This window comes from Chelon labrosus (assembly GCF_963514085.1).
Source record: "Chelon labrosus genome assembly, chromosome: 14".
Taxonomy (NCBI): Eukaryota; Metazoa; Chordata; class Actinopteri; order Mugiliformes; family Mugilidae; genus Chelon; species Chelon labrosus.
The window spans coordinates 10,844,159-10,872,036 of NC_140347.1; the positions used below are offsets into that span (position 1 = coordinate 10,844,159).

The 27,878-nt window shown below is 44.2% G+C and overlaps 1 protein-coding gene across 9 annotated transcripts in view; it reads right to left on the bottom strand.

The window, feature by feature from the left end:
* The window catches only part of tab2 (TGF-beta activated kinase 1 (MAP3K7) binding protein 2), a 52,626-nt gene that overhangs the window by 12,603 nt on the left and 12,145 nt on the right, over positions 1-27,878 (bottom strand). For 5 of the 9 annotated variants that reach the window (XM_084560653.1, XM_084560652.1, XM_084560651.1 and 2 more), the window contains exon 2: positions 68-258. In XM_084560653.1, coding sequence (XP_084416779.1) covers positions 68-169 — 102 coding nt within the window. In that variant the 5' untranslated portion in view covers positions 170-258. Of the gene's footprint in view, positions 1-67; positions 259-24,881; positions 25,021-26,039; positions 26,092-27,878 lie in introns of those variants that run through there. The other 4 variants (XM_084560649.1, XM_084560648.1, XM_084560647.1 and 1 more) reach the window with 3 other exon arrangements.

A 27,878-nucleotide genomic window follows, 5' to 3' on the forward strand; every position in this document is an offset into this window, starting at 1 on the left:
GTGAACGCTGTGTCACGTTTGAAAATAATCTATTAAATACAGTTTGCAGTGCCATTTCTTGTCGTACCTGCAGAACACACTGGGAAACAATACCCTCTGGGACTTCAGGGAACTTCTGGCGCAGGTCATGCAAAACCTGAATGTTAATCTGGTGGCTTCCCTGGGCCATTCGTCTGTTGCCAGGTCAGGAGTGCTTGTTCCGTTCAGTGCACTGGGGCGTCAGTTGTGGCAGCAAACCACTTTCATTTTGAACATCTTCTGGAGAAGAACAAAGAAAGAAAAGAAAAAAACATTTGATAAAGACTATGTTCTCTCAATCTGATTCTTTGTAAAACAGGAAAAAGTGAAGGGAATATTCCTCTCCACATGGTCAGATGAACTAGATAAGCCTGTGTTCAGCTAAAAAGTAAACATGCATGAAGTAGTGATGAGGTCAGTGTGGTCTATTGCAGCTCCGCTATACAAGACATCCATCAGACGTTTGAGGATTTCATTGTGCCAAAATATTAGAGATGAGAATAGAAGGCAATAATTTCAGAAGCCTCCCCCACCAAGTTCCTTAATAAAAGAAAAAAAAAGTAGCAGAAAGCGGAAATCATCTCCGACTAGTGAGGAAAAACAGCTTTTTCAACTGATCTTAATACCAAACTTCACTTATTAAAAGGGGAATTACTGTTTTTTTTACAACCTGGACCTTATTTCTGGCATAAAATATTTGCTACTGCTAGTTTTTTGCAACATGGCTGAATATTTTTCTGAGGTTGTGGACGAACCATAGCAAATTACAGGTAAACAAGCCGACCGTCGCAGGTACAGACCCCAGATGATGATAACAGGTAACTCCAGACTCAACAGGGAATAGCACTAGTGTATCATAACAAAATATTGGTGAAATGAACGAGTTTCGCAGCAGATAATGCATTATTTAGAGGCTGCGTTTCGGTGCCCCATTCACTCCCATTATATGGATATACACAGATCTAAATATCTCCCAAAGGAATACGAATTACCCAAAAGTTATATGGGTGAGTAAACAATCGTATTTTATGCCGGAAATAAGGTCCAGGTTGTAAAAAAACAGTAGTTCCCCTTTAAGGATAGAAAGTGATGATAACAGGTAACTCCGGACTCAGCGGGGAATAGAACTAGCGTACGGTAACAAAATATTGGCGAAATGAACAAGTTTCGCGGCAGATAATGCGTTATTTAGAGGCTGCGTTTCGGTGCCCCAGTCACTCCCACTATATGGATATACACGGATCTAATTATCTCCCAAACGAATACAAATTACACAAAACTTATATGGGTGAGTAAACAATAGTATTTTATGGCAGAAATAAGGTCCAGGTTGTAAAAAAACAGTAGTTCCCCTTTAAGGAGAGGAAGTGGCTGAACAGTAGTCTGGTCTGGGAGCACATCTCACCACCTACGCTCCAAAGTAAGGCGGCTCTGCAGTTGATTCAGGACAGCGCAAAGACACAGAGCAGCAGGGCTACACAGTGTGTTTGTTATTGACTATGCAATTGTGGGGGGACTATTTTTATTTTTTTATTTTTTTGTTGCATAACCCTTAATAAACCGCTGGAAAAACTTTTCCAAATGGCACCAAAGCACGCTTGTGTGCCGGATTTTCTTTTGTGCTCCTTAGTGTCAGCAAAGACGCCGGTGATTTATTTGTTGCTACGACAGCTTCTGACAGGAGAACCGTTAATGTTATTACAAGAGAATGGCATAGCATCGAATAACACAGGAGACAGATGTTAAAGGAAGGGGTATTAAACTGCAGATTCATACAAACAACTCTCTAAATTAATGTAAAAGTAGAAGGCGTTTACAGTTGTTTATCAAAATACAACAATAAAGACGAGTTTCCTCCTTGAAGCACTCAAAATATTATTTATGCATCTTCATTTTTTTATTTGTGATCTTTAACTAATAGCTGCAAACCAAACCAAGCCTCTCCTCACACCTAGTTCATTTTAATTGTGCCTAGGTAGAGGTGTACCTGTGAATTTATATTAACATGTTTTCTGCCAGGGGGGTTATTTTGCAGGCTCCCAAACTGGTACAGGACTCTGGACTTTAATAGTCTTAGCTGGTGAGGTTTTAACTTGACCGTTGTGCAACTTTACTACAGTAGTCACACTACACTGCTTTTATATGCCATCGTTTCATCTATGCACATTCTCTGACCGCTGACCTCTCGCATGTGGAGAGACGACGACACCGACAAAGCGACACGGAACATGGAACAGAACAGTCATGAGAACTTGAAAGTGTAAGTGCATGACAGCCATGTTTTGTTGTTTTTTTTTTCGCTATCCCACATGTTTCTTCTAACCGCACTCTTTCGAAATATCTTCCTGTGGGATATTCAAATATGCCAATCAAAACATTGTGACACATTAAGCACACCCCCATCGAGCTCTGTGTAGCTCAATCCTGTGTCCCAAGTAAAAGTAGAGCGAGCGACGTGATTCAGAACAAGAGTTTAAATGTACTTACTTAATGATGAGGAAAATAAAGAGTGTGGCACAGTGGCTGCCTTATTTAAGAGCATAGGAATAGGTAAGAATGTAACTTAAAGGGGAACTACTGTTTTTTTACAACCTGGACCTTGTTTCTAGCATAAAATACGGTCGTTCACTCACCCATATAACTTTTGTGTCCATATAATGGGAGTGAATGGGGCACCGAAATACAAACTTTAAATAACGCATTATCTGCCATGAAACTCGTTCATTTCACCAATATTTTGTTATGATGCACTAGTGCTATTCCCCGTTGAGTCCAGAGTTACCTGTTATCATCATCCAGGTCTGTAGATTGACCTACAGACCCCGGATCCTGCTTCACTTTCAACAATGGCGGCTGAAACTTTCGTAGAAATTTCACCAAAGACGAGTCGCACAAATGTTTTTATCTCCGAACCTCCTCAGGTAACCTTTCCTCCATGTGTTCCATCTATACTGATCCAAAACAATCAATCAAAAATTGCGGAGATGGAGAAGCAGCCGGACACACTAAAGCAGAAACCACGCTACTACCGAGCGGACCAATCACAGCTCTTGTGGTCTGCGTTGCCGCGGCACGCAGTTACATTCTTGGGGACGCAGAAGTCTAAACAGCCTACAAGAAGTGATTTGTAAACAAGGGTTCAGTAAAGGGAACAGCAAAGATATAGACTTTAAGTTTTCTGGTTTACCCGATGGCAGAGTTCATTTGGAGTTTGTCAAAACAGAACCCTAAAAACACAGCCAGGAGAGAATCTAAATGCAAACCACAGCTCAGATTACATGTTTAGAACAAAGCCTACTCCTTTGCAGCGAAGCAGAAAGTAAATAAAGCCAAAAGAAACTGAGGCCAAACTTCACACTTTTTGACATTAACCTGTTTTTTTCCACTTATATCTGTCAACAGATTACTGCGACAACAAAAAAAACCGATTACAAACAAACTAAACAGAAGCCGCCTGGGGAGTGCGTGATATCTTTACAGCCTTGCAGATTGGTTTATCTATTATCCAGTATCATTGCTGCATCATTGCTTCATCATTGCCCATTTTCTGTCCAGTTGTGCTTCCTGTAGACTCATAACGTGTGTCAATTTTTCCATAAAAAACAAAACAAAAAAAACATTAACCTGTTTGATTCACAGGCCAAGAGGAAACATCAGCGCAGAGGGGGCAAAGGACAACACTGCACAATTGAGGCTGATCAACTCATTGTGGGAGGGGGAAAAAAAAAAAACCCACAGCTTGGCGGCTGACCCACTTACAGGTCAACAATGTGGTTAGATTGTTTCCTGGCTTGAAAAACAAAAAGATCCACACCTCTTCACTGAAGGTAATTACAGGGCCGAAGCCAGTCCATGTGTGGGGGAGGTTCTGAAAGGGGGGCAGATTAGTTGCCTTGCTTTCCTCTAGGGCAGTGGGGAAACAGGGCCTTAAGCACTGCGCTGCACTGCACTGCCAGCGGAGATAGAGACAAAGCTTCCATTGCTGGAGCCGTTACTCACTTTGCCAAAGCATTGACCCAGAGCCTCGCACTCGTTTCTGGAGGTAGCAAGGCCTGCCATGTCCCATCAATGGACTCATTCACTCTTCTAGACTGAATGCACCTAAAAATGTCCAAATCAATTAAAGCCTACATAAAACGTGAAAAAAAATAATAATCAGCAGGAGCCCTTGGCAGAAACTTCAACCCCAGCACCTGACGCTGTAGCTGGTGCAATCCCCGCACAAAACTAGCCGACGCAAACAAAGAGGCTACACATTGCGAGGAACAAAAGCACAAAATGCCACGTCTATTTACCCTCCGTTTGGAAAAGGCTGAAACGTCAGGTTTGTTTGCGTGCAGCGCCGATTTCATTAAACCCGATCTTCAGGCGATTCAGGTGTCTTCTGATGCCATTTCATATACACGGTACAAACACATAAAAATAGAGTAGTGGGTCCCGTCTCAGCTCAATCAGAAGCGTCCTCTGCAGCTTTAAGGAGCAGCCCGCAGGATTAGATGGAATGTCTAACTGCTGCGACTTGGTCCAGCAAAATTTAAACAAATAAAGGGACTCATTGGCAGCGGATGTTGTCGGGGCTGCTGGCCAGTCTTCCACAGAATCAACGGACACGCACGTGTGTGTGTGTGTGTGTGTGTGTCTTAGTGCACACACCAACTTAGGCACACATGCACCAATTGCAAGAATGCAGCAACCAGCAACTGCTGACTGAACTCAAAGAACCAATACCCAGGTTGAGCGAGTCGAGATCACCGTGTTGTTTTCATGACGGAATATAAAGCTATGTGTCGATCGAGGCATTATTACTGTGACTGGATCAGCCAAGCCCGAACCTTTGGGTGGGTTACAGAGTTTATTGCGTAGGATGGCCAGGTTTTCACCGTCTGCTGGACCTTCTGGAGCCAAGGTACCCTCTCAACACCACATCTCCAGCCACAGCTCTACCAGAACTCTACAGCAGGAGTTTGAGCTAAGGCATTGTTGTCGTATCAACTATTAATATTATAGGACTTAATAAAGTCGCACTGCGCACACATGATCTAGAAGAATACAAATAAGATCGGACGATACCCAATATTTAAAGATTTGTCTGCCGGACAGCTAGAAAGGATGTACTTCTGAAGAGACCACAAAGCAGTTTATGAAGGATTTCTGATGTTCTACGGGCTGGTTTTAAAAAGCCATTCAAATTTATCTTCGTTTGGAGGATTCAGTACCAATGAAACAATATATATATGTAGATTTTCCTGTTGAAGCATGAAGCAGCGACCACGCGCATCTAGCCATGGGAAAGCGTCAGGAACCAGCCTCAGCTTTTCTTGCTTTTCTTTATGAACTAAATTCATCTACAAATTTGAACCGTTCTAGACGTAAATAAGAAGTACATTAATGTGAGAGCTTTGGGGTAAGTACCAAATTAGCATTTTTGACTGCACCAGGTTTCAGGGTTCCTTGCATAATTTAGGTAAAGGTAACGATAAAGGGCGTTATTTTCCATATACACTACACATCGTACAACGAAACTGCACGGTCGGATGGAGGGTTTCGTCCTGAGCCTACGTGCAAACTCCACCCACACAGAAAAAAGGCCCCGAGAATCGAACCGTCTCCGTCCTGGAGATCTGGGCCGAGGACCTTCTTCTTGCTGCGAGGCACCAGTGACGCACAGTGGTCCACTGTTCCACAGCATTAGCCTTCAGAGAATCTATAGCCTAGAAGCCAGAACCAACTTCCCCCAATCCGACAACATTTCTGCAGCTTAAAGTTGGTCTGGAGTTGCTCCGTTGGGAACTGACTATTCCCTGGCAAAGATCTGCCGGGGGCCAATCACATTGTTTGGGTGGAGCTGAATTTGTTTACAACAACATGGCTCATATTGGTTGCACGCAGAGATAGTTTTTTTTCTCTGTATCGGTAGAAAAACATGCATGTCAGACTAAAGAACCTCTACACACTGAACTAGACTATCCCTAACCCAACGGATATTTAATCGTATCAAATGAGAAATCAAATCAAACTGGGACATTGGAATCAATTTTGGGGAAACGGCGGCCACATCCAATCCTAGCTGCGAGAGTTATGATTTTGCTAAGCAGTAACGCTCAGCTGTGGCAGCGTAGTTTGGCTCCGATTACATTCCTGACAGAAAACAAACGAACGGCAACTTTCTCTCATGCCATCCTTCAGTTTTCTGTGAATTACTCATAAACTACTCGTTCTTAAAGAATGCAGCCGGACTCATACTCTCTCACTCTCTCTCTTTTTTGTATGTTTAATTCTGATTCAACGACTCCGAGGAACCACAGGCATCACCTTGCCTCCCACGGAGCTTAGGAACACATGGCCGTTTTATAGAGAGGGGGCTAGTCTTAACAAAAGAGCTTCGAGTCATCACAAAAGCTGCTACCCGGGGAATCAAAGTGATTTCCCACCGTATTAATGTCACGAGTCGGAATAAAATAAACGACTAAAATGAACTTGAATGAGCTGGGCATATTCCACAAGATTATCTTAAAACATCCTGAAACTCAATCTTGAATTACCCGTCCAGAAGAAGAGAAGAGAAGAGCGCAAATGTTTAATCTTATTATCAGTTTACGGCTCGGCATGAAAGACTCGTGCGCATAAATATAGTTTCAGACAATAATATTTTCCCCTCGTTCATTTAAATGATTCCCCCGCTAATGATAACACTATTAGACGACACATTCGCTCCAAGTACGCTAGGGCTTAAACACGAGGGCCCCCGCAGAGTGCGAGGCAGATCTTTTATTCCGGGCAACGTCTCCAAAACGGAAACAAACCACACATTATGTGCAGAAAACCGAACTGTGCCATGAAGCCTGGGCCTCACAGAGCACAAAGAGCCGGGGATCAAGTCTGGGAGAAGAAGAAGAAGAAGAAGAAGGTCTGCTCGGGTTTTAGTTAGTTGCCTACTTTTGAAAACAGGGTTATGAGAGTGTTTGTGTGCATGTGTGTGTGTGTGTGGTGGGGGACTGTGTGTGCAGGAAATCAAAAATTCTTCAGCACCACAGCCGGCAGATGGTGGCTGATTGGAAGCAGGCAAGGGCACCAGCTCCCCAGGTTGACCAACTCCTCCCAAAGCACTGTGGGAAAATGTGAGGTAGAGACGTTCTGTCCATTGATTTCCGCAGAAAAGAGCCTCTCTGAGTAATCAATGGACTGTCAGCTTTTTCCAACTTTTCGAAAAGGCTGCATGGTTGCATCTCTGCGAGCGGAAGAAAGGAGGAAAAGGGAAAGAAGGGGGGGGGGGGGTTATTTGGAGAAGAAGAAGAAGAAGCTGGGAGGTGAACGCTTCCTCTAGCTCTTCTTTCTGTCAATGCGTGCGCCCGCCTCAACTCAAGTCGACTCTGACCTCCTTTCTTTTTTTTTTTTTGGTCTCGCTCCTCTGCCCGCCCTCTTAAAAACGCAAAATTTAAACACGACGCAGAGTTCGTTGACCTATTTTGTAAAAGTACAAAAGGCGCATCGGCGAACGGTCTTGTTATTTAAATAGTTTCTACCTATTGCTACTCAAAGGCACTTCACACTTCACAACGATGCGTGCGCCCACTCGTTAACACAAGTGCAGACACATTCACACGGCAATGCGAAGCACCGGGAGCAGCTCTGTCTGTGTGTGTGTGTGTGTGTGTGTTCGGTGTCTTGCTCAAGGACACTTTGGCATGCGATCCAAAAGTGCTAAAGCTCAAACTGCTAACTCCTCTGGTTCATGGACAACCTGCTCTAACCACTGACCCCACCATCTAGCTGCCCCTGTGTGTGCTCCATTATGCAATGTGACAGCCGTTTTCACCTGCAGCCACCTCAACCATGAGCAGAACGGGCCTAATCAAAGGTACAACTGTAGCAGAGTGATGCGTATTGAATTACAAAATCTAGCGCTGTATTAGTGCAGTTCCATTAGCACCATAGATTTATGGATTTGGACTAAGGCTACTAGCCTGGATACCAGACTCTCTGACTTCGCCGAGAGTCTAGCCTCGATCCATTGGCAAACGTTTATTTCCTGGTGGGAGGGCACAGTTTGAGGTTTAAAATCATCGGAGTTCCTTTAACCAATCACTAACGTTTGGTAATGACGTATGTTATGCGCCGGAGCCTTCAGGCTCTGCTGCCTCGTACTTCCGCTTTCAAGAACGCAACAAGTAAACAAATCGCTACTCTACCATCCCCCATTGCAATTAAGGACGCGAAATTGGAATAAAAGTGCTGTAATGCCAGGAAGCATGTCCACAACGGAGCGAATGGCTTCGAGTATATCCGTCTCCGTTCGTGTAAACATTTCAAACTCGGCGCGCAACTGAAACGTAATCGCTCTCAGACCCGCCCTCTGTTCGCTGATTGGTTCGCCAACCAGTTGGCCGGAGTAAACGTTAGCGGATCAAGCTATTCCAGACGGAGTACTGTAGGGAATGCAAATGAGCGGAAGTACGTAGGCAGGCGGAGCCAGGCTATAAGGCTACATCCACACATACCAAAACGATCCCTGGCATCGTTTCAAGAATATTCGCGTACAAACGGATCCGTCTCAACACGACTCAACGCGCTACTTCATATTCCAGGCCTATAGGTGGCGCTGTTTCAGTTTCAGAAATTCACCAAAAACTGAGAGGAAGAGGCGGAGCACGCGCATAAAGCTTGAGCGCCGTTTACAAATCGGCTTCAGAAGAAACCAAACTCAAGGAGAAATGATATTTTGCCCTGGTAGTAACCCTAATAGGCTCAACGTCTTCTCCAGCAGGAACACGAGCATGTAGTCCGCCATTGTTGTTTATGTTGTTATGAGACGTCTCGCGGGATACAAGAGGTGGAAGGCTAAGCTCGAGGGGTGTGCCGATGACGTCGTCGAAACGCAAGTATGCGTTTTCGCCGTCCAAACGAACACTCAAGGGCTGCGTTTGCGAGTTTTTTCACCCTGGGACCAGGTTTCAGAAAAGTTCCGTTTTAAGGCAATGCGTTTGCAGGATTCGTTTGGACGATCGGCCAAAACATCTGCCTTTAAACCAAAAAGCGTCTCCGTGTGGACGGCCCCTAAGTTTAGCAGATTTGGCACATCTGCTACGCCAGTTTTCCTCTCGGTTTCCCATGCTTTTGATGTTCTGTACAACTGAGATGGTTTGTTAATTAATGTTTTGCACCTGTTCTTATGTTCGTTCCTCTGTCGCTGTTGCCTTGTTTGATACCAGTCCTAGTGCTCTTTACTTTTTCGCCCAAGCTGACCCAATATCTTCCTTGTCAGGTGGAAGTATTTCCTCTTTGCCAGGAAAAGCCTGACCTCCTGTGCATATCGGACGGGGAGGATCAGCTTTAACATTATCAGCAGGAGAGTTGCTGCCGCCGCTCGTATCCTTATCAAGACTAGCTTATTTGCCATCAGCTGCAGAGCTTGCATAGAACAGTATTTGTGTAAGAATAGACAAACAATGATTGAGAATAAAACTCTCTGCAGCAAAAAGACAAAAACACATGTTCGGTTTAGTGATTGTTGCCCAGCTAGCAACTTTGTTGTTCTTGTTTAGCAACTTTCTAGACTGGTGATTAAAAAAAAAAAAAAAACAGACATAAATTTTTGCAATTAATTTGTTCTATATTTGGCGAAAGTCAACCACAGAGACTTAAACACTGACAATATTATCTGGTTAGCATTCTACTTTCCTTTAAAACTGGAACGGTTAGGGCTTATTAGGCTTGGTTCCTCATCAAAGAAAGAAAGTGGGTTGCCAACACAGCTATAAAACTGAATCAACTTTTTGAATTTCTTTCTGGAAAACAGGTTTGTGAAATAGAAATATCTGTTTTTCTATCTATTCCTTTTGGGTTAGGGTTAGCAAGCACAGAGAAAAACTATATTTCCCCACACTTCTCAAAGGGCTTTCTGAACTCAACGCAACAGAGTGTCCTCAAAGGACATACATTCCCTGCAAACGTCTTTGTTTGGAAATACCCACTGTCCTGGTCTGACACAGGTCACACGGGGTGAAAAAAACAAACTCAGGTCAAACTAAACCATCCTGTAAGGCCTGCTACTCCAAACACGCCCAAAGCACTTTGTATACTGCACGCTGGTGTTTGTTTTTTTCCAATACTCTCGGAAACAGTCGATTTGTATTCTAGATCACAATATTTTGACATGTATGAATTTACCCAAATGCCCTCTATTTGTTTCTTGAGGCTGCGCAACAAAATCCTCCAACTCTGAACAGTTGCTTCTGAGGACCCTCCTTTCCTTAGGCACTGTACAGTACATCAGGACTACACAGTGAAAGCTTGAAACAGTAACCTCAAAAACATGAAAAGCCTTATCCTAAACCACTAATGTCGCCGTTTGGCTCCCTTCAAGAAAATTTGAATTAAAAACAGGGTGTGGAACAATCTACAAAGCAAAAAATTAATAAGCGAGAAGAAGAAGAAGAAGACGAAGTGTGTAGCAATGAAAGTCTCGGGGCTGTGTTCGCTGTCTTTCCTTACATTCTGGAAACATTAACCGCCAGCTGACAAGCCCCAACAGAGACTCCCCTTGAGCAGGTATGGTCGAATCTATAAGCTAAACTTTCCAATCCCATTCTCAGGAATGACAGGTTACATGACAGCGGCGGTTTTTCCGTCCATAAACCAGTCAACAAGCAACGTTACTTTCACACTTTATTGGACGAAAGTCTTTACAAACTGTTGGTGCTCATTGCGAGTAGTAGAGTTTTCAACCGTATACAACCGTTTGAGACAATGGGAGGAGATAAAACAGCTAGAGAAACCTTTAAAATGGGTATTAAAAGCAGTTAGATGCATTCTGAATGCTACAACGCTGAAGACGATCAAGTAAACATAAAACGACGACGGGGATCTGGACAAATACTGAATAGCTCTTATAGGGATGCACCAAAAATTTTCAGCCGAAAACCGAAATTGCACTTTTGGGCCATTTTTGGCCGAAAATTGCTGCGGTTGTTGCTTGCATCATCACAACATCAAGTTTCGACCGTGTTGTTTCGGCGATAAAAGTCCGAAAATCTTTGTCTGAAAATTTTCGTTCGAAAACCCGAAAAAGAGGAACTTTCGGGCAATTTCCGGGCGAAAATTTCTGCGGTTGTCATCACAACAACAAGTTTCGACCGTGTTGTTTCGGCGATAAATGTTCGGCCAAAAATGCATTTTCGGTTTTCGGCCAAAAAATTTTCCCTGCATCCCTAGTTTTGTATAAATAAATAAATGGTCTTGCATTTTTACAGAACTTGCGTACACACTAATACTCAGTCATAGTCACGTCTACTCATTCGTTCACACAAGCGCAAAACAGCACCATGCCTGGGATCAAATAGGAACTTATGTGGTCCATACCGGGGAATAAGCCGCTGGTTCTACAGTTCTACAGGTGATGCTAGCAGCTAAAGAGCAGCAACCCATAGCTCACCCTATACAACAAGACAGGGCACCAGTGAACAGAATTTACAGAAGCCTATACATCGGGAAAGTTGTGGTGTCCATTTGCACAGTGGAGTCTGAAATGATCTTGCAGCAACAGCTCAATGGGCCAACAGAACCATTCAGCCTTGAACGAGCATATCATGCAATCTATTTTAAAATATTATTAAAACATGTTTGGACGGAGATCATTTTCATTTTACATTGTACTACTGTGGACGCAGCTTTAGTTCCTGGTTCACAGGAAAACCAGCAGACAAGTAAAAACAATTCTCCGTGCTAAGTGATTGCACAAAGGAAATGTGTTGTCACCGTTCATGGAGGAGCTCTGAAGTATATCCACAACAACAAGTCAAAGTGAACCTGCAGGCTGCAACTAAAAGCAACTAAATATTAGTCGAACTAACGACGTTGGCTAATTTTTGTCTCATCATACACAGAGTGCAAAAAAAGAAAACTGAGGGAAACTCAAGTTATGTGAAAACTGAACTGATACCGACGATGATCTGGAGTACATGGACTGGGGTGTGGTGTTTGCTTAGAGCTAAAAAAAAAAAAGAAGGTTCAGAAACAGTTAGTTCTACAACGACCACGTGGTATTACTAGCCAGCTGCGTGGCCGATTCCTCCGCCACATTATGAACAGATTATTTGTCAGTTTAAGAGCGCACCGTCGTTCTTCTCATCTCATTCTTCAGTAGACTGTACATATCAACGACTGAGCACAAATGAAACTGGAAAAAAATTGATATGTGTACTTTCTCGCAGATATTAATCAGATATTAAGTTATGCACATTATCTGACAGGTTCAGAGGGAAAGGTGTTGCGTACTGACAGCCAAGACAGTTCTGAAAGACTTATGAGAACAAAATCATGATTAACATCTTCAATAGTCCTGACATCGCTGACTAATAGCCGGGTTTGTAGTCTGGTGCCTTAAATATGCCCCGTCTTTGAGATAGCAAAGCCGCATACAAAAAGCCGTAAATACCAGACATAACTTCCATGCCAATCCCATTCCACAGCCACACCTTTAAGAGGAAGTCTTACACATACACAGCTTTTTTTTTTGTGTGTGGCGCAACAACGAAGACGTGAAAACACAGCACTGCAATCCCCCACTCATTTTTACCTGGAAAATAAAACAGGTTTTTTTCGAAACCGCACTGGATATACATCATTTATTGTATATCTGTACTCGTCTGCAACACGCTGACTCATTTTTATTTCTCTTTTTGAGCAATGCCCTGCACAAAACACATTTAAACCTGAGTCCTGCTGAGTAAGAGTGAACGGCGGCATAGCCTTGAATCCTCCTTATCATAAAGATGCAAACGTGATTTTAAAATGTAAAAGCTGCTAACCTGTTAAAACTAGATTTGTGGTGCAAATTTTATTTAAAGATTAAAGGGGAACTACAGTTTTTTTTTTTTTTTTTTTTTTATATAACCTGGACCTTATTTCTGGCATAAAATATGACCGTTTACTCACCCATATAACTTTGGTGTCATTTGGAGTCGTTCGGATGATATTTAAGCCCACGTACATAGATATAGTGGGAGTGAATGGGGCACCGAAACGCAGCCTCTAAATAACGCATTATCTAACGCGAAACTCGTTCATTGCACCAATATTTTGTTATGATACGCTAGTGCTATTCCCCGTTGAGTCCGGAGTTACCTGTTATCATCATCTGGGGTCTGTAGATTGACCTACTAACCTCTGACCTGGATGATGTTATCTCTGAGCGCCAAGTGAAGCAGGATCCGGGTCTGTAGGTCAATCTACAGATCCGGACGATGATAACTGGTAACTCCGGACTCAACAGGGAATAGCACTAGCGTATCATAACAAAATATTGGTGAAATGAACGAGTATCGCGGCAGATAATGCGTTATTTAGAGGCTGTGTGTCGGTGCCCCAGTCACTCCCACTATATGGATATACGCAGATCTAATTATCTCCTGAACAACTACAAATTACACAAAAGTTATATGGGTGAGTAAACGATTGTATTTTATGCCAGAAATATAGTCCAGGTTGTAAAAAATGGTAGTTCCCCTTTAATGTGTCAAATGTGATGACTTATGTCTACCTATAATGATATTCATATTTCATAAATCTGTTTATTTAATCATTATTTTTTTCAACCATGCATCATATACCCCGCTAAGTGGAAAGCATATCCGATCCACATCTTCCTCCGGAGCTCGGCAGGGCCTGGGATTCAGGCAAGTGACCCCCCAGCGCACACCACAGCTAGAGCTAGAGGCAGCGCTCTCTCAACACTCGCTGTGAGGGGGGTGGACACAATGAAACCGCTCGCACTCAGGCGCTCAGTGATGACATGCCAAGTATGCACCAGCCAAATCTTCACCCTTTATTACTTATGAAACGCACTTACTGTATGTCATCATGCTCTTTGAAGCGCACAGACGGCAGGACATTAGCAGCGCTTCTGTCTTAGGTCAGCTCATTCAAGCATTTCACTTCCCCACTGGTGGCGTTATCTGCTCCTTGCACACAGGAAAAAAGGTTCCCTTAAACAGGTTCCTGTTGTAGATGCTGTATCATCAGAACGATGATTAATATATAAACGGGGCAATAGACTTTAGTCTGATAAAGCAAGAGCTATAACGCCGCATGTAAGGGTAAAAAGAGCTTTTATTTTGCGCTTTCAAAAATGTGATTTCAGACTATATTTAACTTTGTTATTGGAGTGCCACCAATAATCAATGCAGGCCCTTACTGGGATCAGCACAACTCCACACTGGACGGAGCAGTCTGTGGTGGAAATAGCTATTGATGCCTCAGTGTACTGCAGGACCTCCGTCTGCTTGGCCGAGGAGAGAACCCTCCACCGGAAATGCTTCCCGCAGCTGTTAGGAGTATCAGTCCCCACCTTGAGGCCAACCAAAAGACAAATAGCGGCCAAGTCACGTGACTCCTCTGCTGCTGAGATGCCATTCCGTCTTAATCCAGCACTCTTAAAACATTCAAGTCATACTTGTCTTCCTCAGTGAGAGGGCAATCATCATAACTATCACCAATTAAACGGAGTAAGACTTCTGCTCTTGAAAGGCAGTTTACATGGCCTGTGTTAAGGGATCATGGTTTCCTCTCGCGCTTTGTTTTAATCACATTTAGTCTATGCAGAGTAGCTTGTGTTTAGCCCTGCATTTAAGGAAACGCAAAAGTTTTCTGTCTCATCATCTCTTGCTATCCAAGACGCTGTCGTAATAATAAGAAGGAAGGGGAAAATGGTAGCGCTCCATCAAATCTCTCTAAATCTGTCTTGTTTAATTGCATTACTAGGTTTAATGTGTGGACATAAAAATAATACTTCAGGCATTGTGATTTTAGAAGCAGTTAGAGGCAACATTAGTCAAGCAGCGTCTTATCCAAAAGCATTTCAAAAGTGCTGCCCTTAAAGGAGAACTACTGTTTTTTTACAACCTGGACTTTATTTCTGGCATAAAATACGACCGTTTACTCACCCATATAACTTTGGTGTCATTTGCCGTCGTTCGGACGATATTTAGATCCACGTATATCCATATAGTGGGAGTGAATGGGGCACCGAAACACAGCCTCTAAATGACGCATTATCTGCCGCGAAACTCGTTCATTTCACCAATATTTTGTTATGATACGCTAGTGCTATTCCCCGTTGAGTCCGGAGTTACCCGTTATCTATTCGCGGACGTGCAGCTCAGAGATGACATCGTCCAGGTCAGAGGTTAGTAGGTCAATCAGAACCTGGATGATGATAACAGGTAACTCCGGACTCAACGGGGAATAGCGCTAGAGCATCATAACAAAATATTGGTGAAATGAACGAGTTCCACTGCAGATAATGTGTTATGTAGAGGCTGCGTTTGGGTGCCCCATTCACTCCCACTATATGGATGTAGGCGGATCTAAATATCTGACCAACGACTCCAAATAACACCAAACTTTTATGTTAACAGTCGTATTTTATGCCAGAAATAAGGTCCAGGTTGTAAAAAATGGCAATTCCCCTTTAAGTGATATGTAACAAAACTAGTAAAGTAAAACTCAGACAGGAGACTTGTTGATGACCTTACATTATTTCAAAATCTTGTATCAGCAAAGTTACACTGCTGTTCAAGCGTGTCCAATAAAAGGTTTTTATAGAAGAACCGAGGCTCTCAACCTAGAACTTTAAAAGGGAGCTAAGGGCAATCCAGGATCTTTGTCTTCCTTTTTTTTTTAATAATTAACAGTGTCTGGTTTCCTTTTTAGTGGAATGTCCCAGAAAAGTCACTGAAATGTCTAAAAATAGATGGTCTTGGTATTTAATAGTGCACTTTTGTACATGCATTTGGTGCCCCACTCACTCACACAGATTCACACACCAAGTGCCAAACACTAGTATGTTGCTCAAACTGGCAACCTTCTGGTTTGTGGGCAAACCACTCTACCAACCGAGCCACAGATGGCCCCCCAGTACCAACAACATTGCCTTTGTCCCCTTTGTCTTCAACAAACATGTAGTAATTTAAATCTTAAATGTGTTGTTTTCCACTGAAAACGCAAATGACAGCGAAGAATTTGGCCCCGAAAAGTAAGATGTGGAAACCATTAACTGATGCTGATCAACAACCCAGTAACTCTTCACCATCCTCCATACGACTGCAAGGACCATATAACGGTACAAGTTATACGTATTGACGCCTATCATGAGTGTTATTCTGCACAATGAGCAGGTTTACGTACGCACAGTGGTCTTTTTCCCACACACCCACAGTTTTTTGGCCGTGCTGCCGTCTACGGAGAACGGGAGTAATGCCACAGCGCTGGTTTCTTACTAGACTGGCACCAACAGGTGTGCCGAGGAGGGTGCCAGCGCCGGCCTGGTCTGATGTGCTACACAGACAGCAGCCAAACCGCACAACCACACAGACACACACACACACACACCAGAACCCAATGGAGCGCATTCCACGAAGGAATACCACAGCAGAGCGGCTCTGTTATGACATCTCTAACCAGGAGCAGAAGCAGGCCAGTAGGTTTGCGGGGCGAAAGGGCTCCCATGGAGGAGAGGGAAGAAAAGGGATATGAGGGTTAGGAGGAAGGGGGCAGGTAAGGGGGTGGACTTAGCTAACCCGGGGGTATCCCCAGACTGAGGGCCTGTACGCTGAAGAGGAGTTTCCACGCATGAGTAATAGGTAACTATCAGAAAAGTTGTAAACAAAGGGAGATTTAATGCCTCTGCCTATGCAACAACAACTAAAGCAACGCAGGGCATCCCAACAGCTGACCTGAATTAGCAGGTGCACCATAAATTAAGGCTTTAGTCCTGACTGCAAAGGTGCAGGAAGGATCCCAGCCTATATACCTCCTCCTCTCTCGCCCCGTGATTTCCTCTTTTCACCGCCCCTATCAATCCAAGACCATAAAATAACCAGCAGGTTGACAGGCTTTACTAGTGTGTACCGTGTGTTTGCAGCTCAGGTGGTTACATCTGATTTGCACTAGGCTGCAAAACGTTGGCAAATACGGGGGGTCTAATCTACTAGACTACAAAACTACTCAAAGAATTTCACGGGAGACCCACACAGACAGTTGCCCTTGGAAAACTACGCCGAACCACAACAAACAAAAGGCTTTTCAGCTGGGTGGGTCGTCCACCACGCCCCCCCCCCCCCCCCCCCCCGCGACAATATGTTTTCAGAGCGAGACAGCGAAGGGAGTATAGGAGACCGAGGCCCACGCTATCACTGATAGGGCACCAGATCAAAGCCCGAAGTTCCCGAAGTTTGTCGGCACAAAAAAAAAAAAAAAACCTGAGGGAGATGAAAGACCATCAGCAGGCCGGGAACAATGACGAAGGACAGAGCGGGACCCCGTGTGGCATTTACGAACAGCACAGAAGTTTCTGCGCCGCATCTGAGAGTAAAGGTTGGAGGAAGTCAGAGGGGATGGGGGGGGCCAGAAACTGCCCAAATGATAAGCACGGGAGTGATAAGACGGCCGCCCTGCAATGTTCATCCAACAGAAAACAAGCAACCGAGACGCCAACGTGCAATGTGCTCGCTCATAATGCAGAAATTCATGGATGCACTAAAAAAATTACTCTTGGAAATCGATGCAAATTCACTTGAAGCTATAATCTGGTGCAGTGGATGAAGCGGCAACGTTGATATTTGCGGTGTGCGCAGTCCATTTTGAATAAACAAAGCTAATTCAATTTACTAAATTGTTGTTTATGCAGCCACAGTCTAGAATAGACGTAAAAGTCGCATACATACCTCTATATCTTGATCAGATCAGTGTGTCTGCTGCCTTTTTGTTCCACGGGGTTATGTAAACCTATTTTTTTACACAGTTGCTAATGTTGGACGAAGCCTGCCAAAAGCTGTTCATTTGTGGAAAAAGTGAACAAAGCTTGGGAAGTGTCATGTTTAATTCAGCTGCGCTTGTGTTTGTGGAGTAAGAAAAAGTAAAAAATAAAAAAGTCTGCTACCTGAAATGTAGCTTTGACAGTTGAACAATGCTGCAGTGAACGGCGAAAAACAAAGAGCTCGACTTAGCGTATGTGTTATGTTACAACAGTAGCGCTGCTTTAACCTCGTCCCTTCATTCGAGTGGACGTCAGGTTTTCTGAGGACGTGATCAACTGATCGCTTGATCGGTTGGTTGCTACACTATCATCCAAGCAAATACTCGCTGGTCTGACTATTTGGGGTTAGAGTTTCATAAGCAGGCAGAAGTGAAACTTGAAGATTTTTTACCTTGATTTGCATTTATTCCAGTACCCGATAACTACTTTAAAGGCCACACACGAGGCCTTTATGTGTCATCCAGGTCATGGTTTATCCAACAAAGGTTCAAAAAAGGCTTGTAGAGTTTTTAGAGAAGCAGTTTCACCACTCATCATCCGAGTAGCTTCTTCAGTTCTAGGGGACTGGTGGGACAGTCTGAGGTTTAAATAGGGACTCCTCCTGAAAAAACTTGCTCGTTACGCTAATAACCAGAAACTGGTGCGGCTCATTTCCATTAACGACTGGGTACTTACCTGTTGTTGAGGGGGGACTGTTTCGTCCCTGTCCTCTTCCCTATGAATGGTTCTCTAACGACCCTTGGCTGTCAGAGTCTCCAGTCTCAAGGTGTGAATGAGGTTGAAACTTCTTGGAGGACAGAAGTTAAAACTGTATCGTAAATAGATGGCAGATTAAACCTCAGTCCACCTCCTCTGTTTAGTGAAGGTTTTTCACAGTCTGACATGGATGGCGTCCTTTACTCCTCCTTCAAACCAATCGGTCTTCTCTGGCTAAGATTTGGACGTTGTGATCTTCAAAGGAGTGTCCTTTGTCCTTCAGGTTGTAGGTGGACCGCTGCAATATTTAAACCTCAGACTGTCCCACCAGTCCTCTAGAACTGAAGAAGCTACTCGGATGATGAGTGGTGAAACGTCTTCTCAAAAAAAACAAACTCTACAAGTCAAGTTGCCTTTTTTGAACCTTTATTGGATCAGGCCTTTATAATTGAAGTGTGGATTAATACGTCCTATATAACTGGAGGACCATCTGCAAGTCACTCTAATTTTTGTCATACGGCGCGCTAACTTTCCTCAACTTCCCCCCCCCCGAGTGATGTCAGGTAAGATCTGGAAACGCTCTGGCGGAGATCACTGCCGGCGTCGAGTCGTGTATTTGTCTTCACCAAACCAACTTTTGGCCCGCGATTCCCTCAATGACAGCTCCACAGTCCTCAAACACATTATCGCAAGCCTCGAAAAAAAAGAAGATTATTTACTCGCGCATCATGAGATAATCCTTTAATTTAAAGGATGTAAAAACTAAATCTGGGCAGACGCTACCGGAGTTCGGAGCCCGATTCATCCCCCCCCCCCCCCCCTCCTCTCTCTCTCGACAATCGGGAGGAGAATTCCCGGTCTTTCAGCGCAAATAACGTAATCTGCAGGGGGGGGGTTTACAAACACAGATTTAAACCCTCCAAACTGTTCGCAGACTCTTTGTGACAGTAGGGAATAATATCATAACATGTCAGACAATGAGAGGGGCAAATCTACAAGGAGATTTACTAGCTGGAATACGATTGTTGACAGATCTGGCAATTAGAATAGACACTATAAGACACTCGTTCAGCCTGCTTCTGCTTTATGTTTTTTCCTCCACAACCACTACAGCGCATTGGTGCACCCCTGTACTGTTTTGTTTACATCTGCTTCCCCTGTGAGATCACAAGCTGGTGCATTGCTCCCTCTGGCACAATAATCTAAATAATGCAGTGTGTGTGTGTGTTGCACAGATTTCCAAACCTCGCGGTGTGCGTGGATGTTTCAGATTACAAAAACAGAACACTAAAGTTTCTCCTCAAGTGTGCGTGCGTGATGCAAACCCAATTTCAAAACGTCTCGTCGGGGGTCTGAGCTCTGACAACGGGGCACGGCCAAACGCGGAAAAAAACAAATTGCAAACTGAGGTGTTTGTCAAAGCGACGTACTACGCCGAGAGGAAGTGTTTGTGTCGAACACACATCCTGCTGCAGAGACACTGGTCTGCGCGATTCTGGAGGAGCGCGGAGGCCGGAGATAACCACCGAACCCATCTTCCTGTACGCTCTCGCACCGAGGTTTGCTTTCAAAATGAGCAGTGCGTGCGCGAGCGGCGGCGTAGTAAGCGTAGTAACACGCTACAGTAAGAAACAGTAGAAAGCAGCTGAATGGGATATTTGTTGTTATCCTTAATATTCGCTGAAATTGAAACGTTTTCGCGCGAGGATTTACCGCACAGAGACACAAATATATCGACTCAAAGAGCAAAATGACACCAACGACAACCTGTTGGTTCCTGCACCTTGTCGTACGTGAAGGCAAATCACACCAAGAACTCCCAACAACAGGAAGTAAACAGGTTTTCTGCAGCCTCGGCAGATTGCATGCCAATATGTCGGCGGTTGTCACGGCGCATTTTCTCATTCGAAATAAATTAAAGCCCAATCCTCCTAGTCTGCTGCTTCTATTGACCATAAAATCATAAAAAGAAAAAGAAGAGAGAAGCAGGGGTGGAAATGAATCTTTCAAGCAGCGCAACACTGATCCCGCTAACAATGCCAGAGCGTCTCAAGAGCTTCGCTGCCGTCTTTCCCAAACATGTGCCCGTTTAACACACACACACCCACTCTGGTTCCAATTAGCTTTAAAGCGCCGCGTCCAAAGGGAGCCGGTGGACGGAGCTCCTCCGCGTTCCTTTAATTGACGGGTTGCGCCGCTATCCGATTTCATAGCCGGAGTTTCTCTGCGAATGAAAAAAAAAACTTGAAAAACACTTCATTAGCAGGAAAAGCTGCTCTTTAATTATTCCACCGCGCTCAAGTCTTGATTTACAATTACCCCCGGTTACAGGGGGGGGGGGGGGTGTCTATTTTGGAGTTAATTTATTTAGCTGAACAATTCATCGGTCTGTAAACTTTGGTTAATACTTGAGTTAATTTACTCTGGTCTGCAAAAACTAATAAATAATGGCGTTTTTAGTCGATAATTCTTCATTCTTCAAGTTTCTGCATTTGTTGTTCTTTTTTTATTGCGTTGATCACTTAAAGCTATTGTTAACAACTTTCCATCGATATTCACTACACAACGCCTTCACAAAACTCTAAATATAATGAACAAATGTAAAGAAAAGTAGTTTAATGGCAACATCCATCCTGCCAAAGTAAGTAAAGCCCCGTGTACTTTTCTACTGCAAGGAGAACTTAACTGGATTTACATCTACCTACTAAGGATAATGTATTTATATACGGTTTATGCGACAGGTGAAAGATGCACAGATAAACTGGAAGTAACCATCCAGCGTTAAGCATAGCGGCGTTTACAGCCAACGCTAATTTGCCAACACCCATTTGCTTTTACGAGACTGCGAGGATAAAACGGTGCGGCGAATAAAACCCCGAGTACAGCGAGATACTATAAAAACTGTATAAAACGAGAGCGACACAGAACGCGCACTTTAAAACACAAATCAAGTTATTAAAATGTAATATGTTTCATCGGGTGCGATCTGAGAGCTCGTTAAGATGATCTGGATGAGCCGGTATATGTGTGCGTGTCAATAATAACATAATTGAACGCGTTTCGTTTTAAAAGGAGTGTAAAACAATCTGATGCAAGTTGCGTCTTGTGTTGCAAAACTCTCAACAGCAGCAACGACAGCATGTGGCCGAGAAGTTTGCGTTATGCGAACGGCGCAACTGCTGCACTTGCTGCAATTTCAAAGTGAACCTTTTCAAAGATAAATAACCGAGAGCGGACCGAGATAATGGCGCTAACTTGTTTTGTTTTTTTTGTTTTTTTTTGGGGCTAAAATAAACGTTCTAGACGATTTTGAGGAATTAGGCCACCTGTTAAACTTGTGACAGAGGGTGAGTCGGTTTAGGGAAGTTGAGGTGGTGATTGTAGAGCACTGGTGTCAAACATACGGCCCGCGGGCCAAAAGCGGCCCGCCCAGAGGGTCTAATCTGGCCCGCAGCGTGAATTTGCAAAGTTAGAAGACTGCAATTTTTTTTTTAAATGAAAATACCTGCTGTCCCTAAGTTGTCCACTGTTTTAGTAAGAGAAGTGGACACAATACAACACAGAGACCTGGGACTAAACAGCAGACAAAATTTCATTTTTTTTTTAAGGCTAGTTCATTAAATGTAAACATTCTCCTAATTTTCTTGATCTTCTTTGCGCTAAAACAAACGGACTCGTAGGTTATTATGCTATTATCTTACTGGACCGGCCCACTCTAGATCAACTTGTGGGCTGTGTGTGGGCCCCCCGAAATAAAATGTGTTTGACGCCCCTGCTGTAGAGTGACAGAGAGGCGTTAAGAGATTTAACCCAGAGCCCAGATCGAGGGCGTCGAGATGGAGAAAGGGACGGTGGACTCTGTTTATCAGGCTGCGTCCAAACTAATAAGTTTTCATTTTAAAACACACTGAAGACTTGTTAATATGGTTGAGCTTACTGTTCACTGCCCTGGCAGTTAAGGACTACGTGTTCTTCCCTGAATCATCACTCCTTTATTCCAAGAACCCTTTCCAGGAGACAACAAAGACATCTCCCTAGACTGGTTCATTTAGCTCAAATAGCAAATTCAAGGAATTTTATCAAGTGACTAGTGCAAACATGTGCAGGAAGCGAGCTATTATTTCAGCAACGTGCGCTAATTCCCACGTACAGAGGCCCTAAATGTAGTCGCAAGCCTCACAAGCTTCTTTCATGGGTTGAGATTATTTCTTGACAAGAGATGATTATCATTTTAAAACAAAAGCTTCTGAGCGCGGACGTGGGGCTGCTCTTAATGCAGTCTTTGTTTGTTGATGCACGTAACAAGAGAAACAGGCACACAACGACACCTTCGATCAGACGCAGCAAAGTGGAACCGAATCTCACTGTGCATCCGTGTTTCCTTATCTGAACGAGGGTTGCAACATCTACGCAGTTGGTCGCTTTGACATCCCGTCTGCTAAACAAATGCCTGACGCAGACGGGTGCACGGCCTCCACAGTTCTGAACTGAAACCGCTCGGCTCGCTCGCTCGCTCGCTGCAGACTGTCTGACAATAAAAAATAGCCAGTGACTCCTCGCTTGGCTATAAATTTCTTGCCTGATTTAGATCATCAGCTTTACTCACTGATAAAAAGATCGTGTACAAGCATCAGTTAAAGTCAGCAGATGACTTGTAAGTTTGCGCTGATCGAAAGAGGTCACTCGTAGTGTGTTATCAGCAAACTCTGCAGATATATGGAGCTTTTAAAACTCATTTAGTGAAAATATTTCAATTTCAGAACCACATATTTTCTACCTGTAGGTTCTCAAAGCGCTCGACAGTCGCAGTGACCTATATACCTATTTCCTCACACCAGCACCAAGCACTGAGAGCAACTGGGGGGGATCAGTATCTTGCTCAAGGACACTTCGGCACGTAGCACGCTCCAGCGATAGAAATACTAACTCTGCAGTTCGTGGACAACCTCTCCTCTACCTTTCACCTAACGAGTCTTTAGTCTCAATCGCTGCTCGTCCACGGAGGTCGTGAGCTTTATTCTGCAGCATTTCTCTCCAGCTCCGCCGCAGAGGAGAGGCAAGACGAAGTTAAAATAACTCAAGCCGATTACAACTTGTCACGTTAAAAGCTCTTCCCGACCCCCGAAGTTCTGACCCGTGTAAAACCAGAGATAAAGAACAGATTGACCCCGAATGTCTGTGAGGAACAGGCCGACATATCAATTGAATCTGGTGGGGGAGGAGGGGGGAAAGTGTTGAGTATGCTTGGAGCTCTGCTGCTGCTGCTGCTGCTGCTGCAGATGGCAGGGAAGATAGTCCTGACCAGAGCAGGAGCAGGTCTCCGGATCAAGTTACAGCCGGACCCCCGACGAGGCACCACAGATCAGACAAAAAAATGATGAAACAATAATTATTAACAAACTGTCTAATATTAAAATGCTGTCACCTAAAAATGTCTTGTTAGTTTATACTAAAAGGCATTTAACAGTAAGCTATTTTCCCAATAAGATTTGCTTTCTGACAGCCGTAATTAGTACTGTGGTTGGGCAATCTTCTCAAAAGTCAAGATTGCCCTGTCGTCCTATGTCAGATTGCCGTTACCCAACGCCGGGGGGGTATTGAGGAGGCAAAACTCAGCCTATGCTGTTGCTGTAGTAGTATGTCTTTGTTTAAATTTCTTTTAATTGGTTGTGTTGACAGCCAAAGATACCAAAACTACAGGCATCAAAACCGTAACATCACAGGAACTAAGTGCTTTTTTTTTTTTTACAGTCTCTATTCACAGCTCAGATAAGCTAACCAACGTTTGTGACCAGCTGAAAGTCCTGAAAGTCAAGAAAGCAGCAACTAAAGGCCTTGACGTTCACAGCAGTTGATGGAGTTTAACGGCAACGCAACTGCAAATGAAAGCTTTATGCAGTTTCTAAATAAAAGTCCATTAATGTAGATTTATCATGGCCCCTTGCACAAAACTGAAATCCTACTGTGCCATCTTAAAAGATGCCTCGGTTATTTCTGAGCCGCTGCAGCATTCAAAGTAAACAAGCGCCGAGCGGCGGTCGACAGCGAGAGGTATAGTCGACTGTGCAGCGTCGGCCTGAATGCGTGCAATTTAACCCTTGAACTGGAGAGGACCGGGAACAAGCCTGCGTAAGTAATGGAGGACTCCATTTAAAGGGGAGAAGTCGGGAGAACCAAACAGGGGGAGGGGGGCTTCAGTAAAAGCCTCTCTTCCTGACAGCCACACACACACACACACACACACACACACACACACACACACACACACACACACACACACAGGAGAAGGGGGGAGGGTTACGAGCACCGAGCCCTCTTCCTGACTTGCAGCAACGGATCCTTCCCATCCACCTACTTGATTCCCGTTCGGCGTAACAGGTCCTCACCGTGACGCTTTCTTTACTACGACGGTAACGCGCCGCACGGGACGAGTTCCTGAGCAGTTGTAGCTGCACGGTAGTTCAGCGTTTGCGGCCTCTTAAAGACAATCCCTTCTGACATTCAGAAAAACGGAAAGGTAAGCAGAGAAAGAAACGTTGATGTCGATCCAAACAACAATCATTTGTACTCTATCCAAGCGTCTCATGTGCGGCAATTATCATTTTACGCCCCCACCCTTTTCGCTCTGTGGTGATAACTTGTTGTGCAAGCTGCAAATGATAAATCAGGAAACAGGTTTTTCAGGAAAGAAGATTTAAGAACTGGCACGGACTTCAGCGACAGCGTGCCGCAAACTCAGCTCGTTGTGAAAAGTCCTCCGACGTTCGCAAGTGTTACTTCTGCTTGTTTGTCGCACGGACGCAAACACGAGCCCGACACCTCCCGTCAGGTAGCATCAGGGCGAAAAACATCGGCGACGCACTTTTGAAGTTTACACCCCACGATCCGCGCATTCCTTTGAGATTCCTTTACTTGTCCAAGTTAAGCAATTAGCAGCCTGGTGCCGAGCGCACGGGCCGCACCGAGATCCCGATTTAGCGCTCATCGCGCCAGCTTCCCGAGCGAGCGAGCGAGCGAGCGTCCGTTGCCGAGCCCCTCCGAGCGAGTGGCGAGTCAGCGAGGTCTCCTAGCAACGTGTTTGCCCAGCTACAGGCACACATGGTTTCAGTTAGGGGTCTGCACCTATAAACAGTCGGCCGTGGCAGCTTGTTGGTCAGGAAGTGCAATGTTGACTGCGAGTCAAGACAGGCAAGCTGCTAATGAATGATACGCACTCTCGCCGGTCGAGCTGCGACTACGGTCGGCCCGGAGGTGTTTGGAGGCCGACGCAGTAGTGAAACCGAGTTATTAAAAGGGACTCGCGAACGAACTCGAGCCTCGAGCCAGTCGACGTCTACGAAGCCGGGATTATAAAAGCTACAGGTAGGTAGGCGGTCGTTTTACTGCGTGACTTATAAACAGCAGCAGTCTGATAAATCAAACCTTAACATCACAAAGTCAATCACAATTTTCAAAAAGGCGAGTCCTTTTTCCTTTTTGGAGTAAAAACACTAATTGGACACAGACTGATTACCTTCCAAACCGGCCCGGGGACAGCGGACAGACTTTTCCATCCACAACCAACCGACCAACCAGCGTTTTGCATCGTTCTGACTGGCGGCTCATGTTAATATGAAGACCGGCCTAAGTAAGTAACACAACATGGAGAAACGCAGTCAGTCTGAACACACCCAGAGGGGGGTGGGGGGGTGGGGGTGGGGGGTGCACGGTGCCAAGTAGACCACCAAAAATGTCTGAATGCTACCATGCATTGAAGGAAGGAAGGAAGAAACAGTGAAATGGCGACGACCCAAATAGCAGCGTTTTGTTTTTTGTGTTTGTTTGTTTGGGATGCAATCACGATGAAAACCGCTGAAAACCTTTAAAACACACACACACACTGATCAGACATAACATTATGACCACCTCCCTCGTGCCCCTCCAAAACAGTTGGGACTCATCAGAGAATGGACATGGGTCTTCTGAGGGTGTCCTGTGGTGTCTGGCAACAGGATGTTGTTAGAGGGGGGCCCCTTTGGGTCCTACGGGTTGAGGGGAGGGGGGCCTCTGTGGATCATCCCACAGATACTTGATCAGTTTTGGGATCTAGTTAATTTTATGTTTTTGTTTTTTTTTTTGGTTCCGTTACCGTTTCTGTGTGCGCATCCTGCTGGGGATGGCAGGTGGAGGTGCCTGGGTGGTGCATGTCTAAGTAACCTCCACATGAATGAACACCAGGTCCAAACGTTTCCCAGCAGAACATTTGTTTTGTCAGAAGATTCCCATTCACCTCACCCGTCAGGGGTCATAATGTTATGCCTGATCAGTGTATATGAAACATGACCATATTAACTACTCTAATCAAGGACAATGACTTAAAAACTATGCTCTCAGCTTTGCTTTTATCAAACAATACACATATATATATATATATATATCATGTTGATTAATTAAAACACTATAAATCGTTCGGGCCTCGCTTGCACCGCATTAAAGAAAACCAAGAAGACAGAAAGCTAGGAAACCATCTCAAATCATCTGCAGTGAAAACACAGACTCGGTCGCGACTCGTCAAAACTTTGAAACACCTTAAAACCCAACGACTTTTTCCATCCGTCCCGCCACCTTTTAGTGGCAGCAGAAAATCCTCACAGGTTAATTTATCTCCGGATAAACACACCTCATCTTCTTACTTCTCAACTGTACCAGGAACAAGAGGACAGGAGAAGTGGATGATTGACCTATATATCTGTTTGAATCACAACTGGCACAAATGAGTGATATCTGACCCACTGAGGAGGAGGAAAGTCAAAAAAAAACATGTAGTTATAAGTCTTTAATGGGCTCAGGTTTTAAAAAGCCAAAAAAGAAGGTGTTTAAAGGAGTTGTGCAACACTAAAACCAGTCAGTGTTTAAACCTCAACCAATCTCTTTGCATTTCTTATACATATATATAGATATGTAGTAGAGTTTATAATACATTAACGTGTATGTGTGCTAAACTGGTGCAGACACACAACTAAATATAAAAATATATATATAAAACAACACATTTTTCCATTTTTTATACAAAAACTAGTTTCGGTGTCGCATCTTAGAGGTGAACTATTAACCGTTTGAGATAAAACACTCCGGGTAGGAGGTTAAGTCGAGCTTCGTTTTTTTTTTTTATGATTTAACGTTTCCATCCACGACTAATGTTGCGACGGAGAGAACTCAATGGAAAAAGTAGCATGGGCTAACACTGGCTACAAAACATGTAGCGGCCAGTCTGCGTGAAGCTAAAACACACACACACAAAAAAAAGGAGACGTAAAAATCACCTAGAAGACGTTAATGTTAAAAAAGAAGCCTTAGAGGAGAAGTTGGGGGG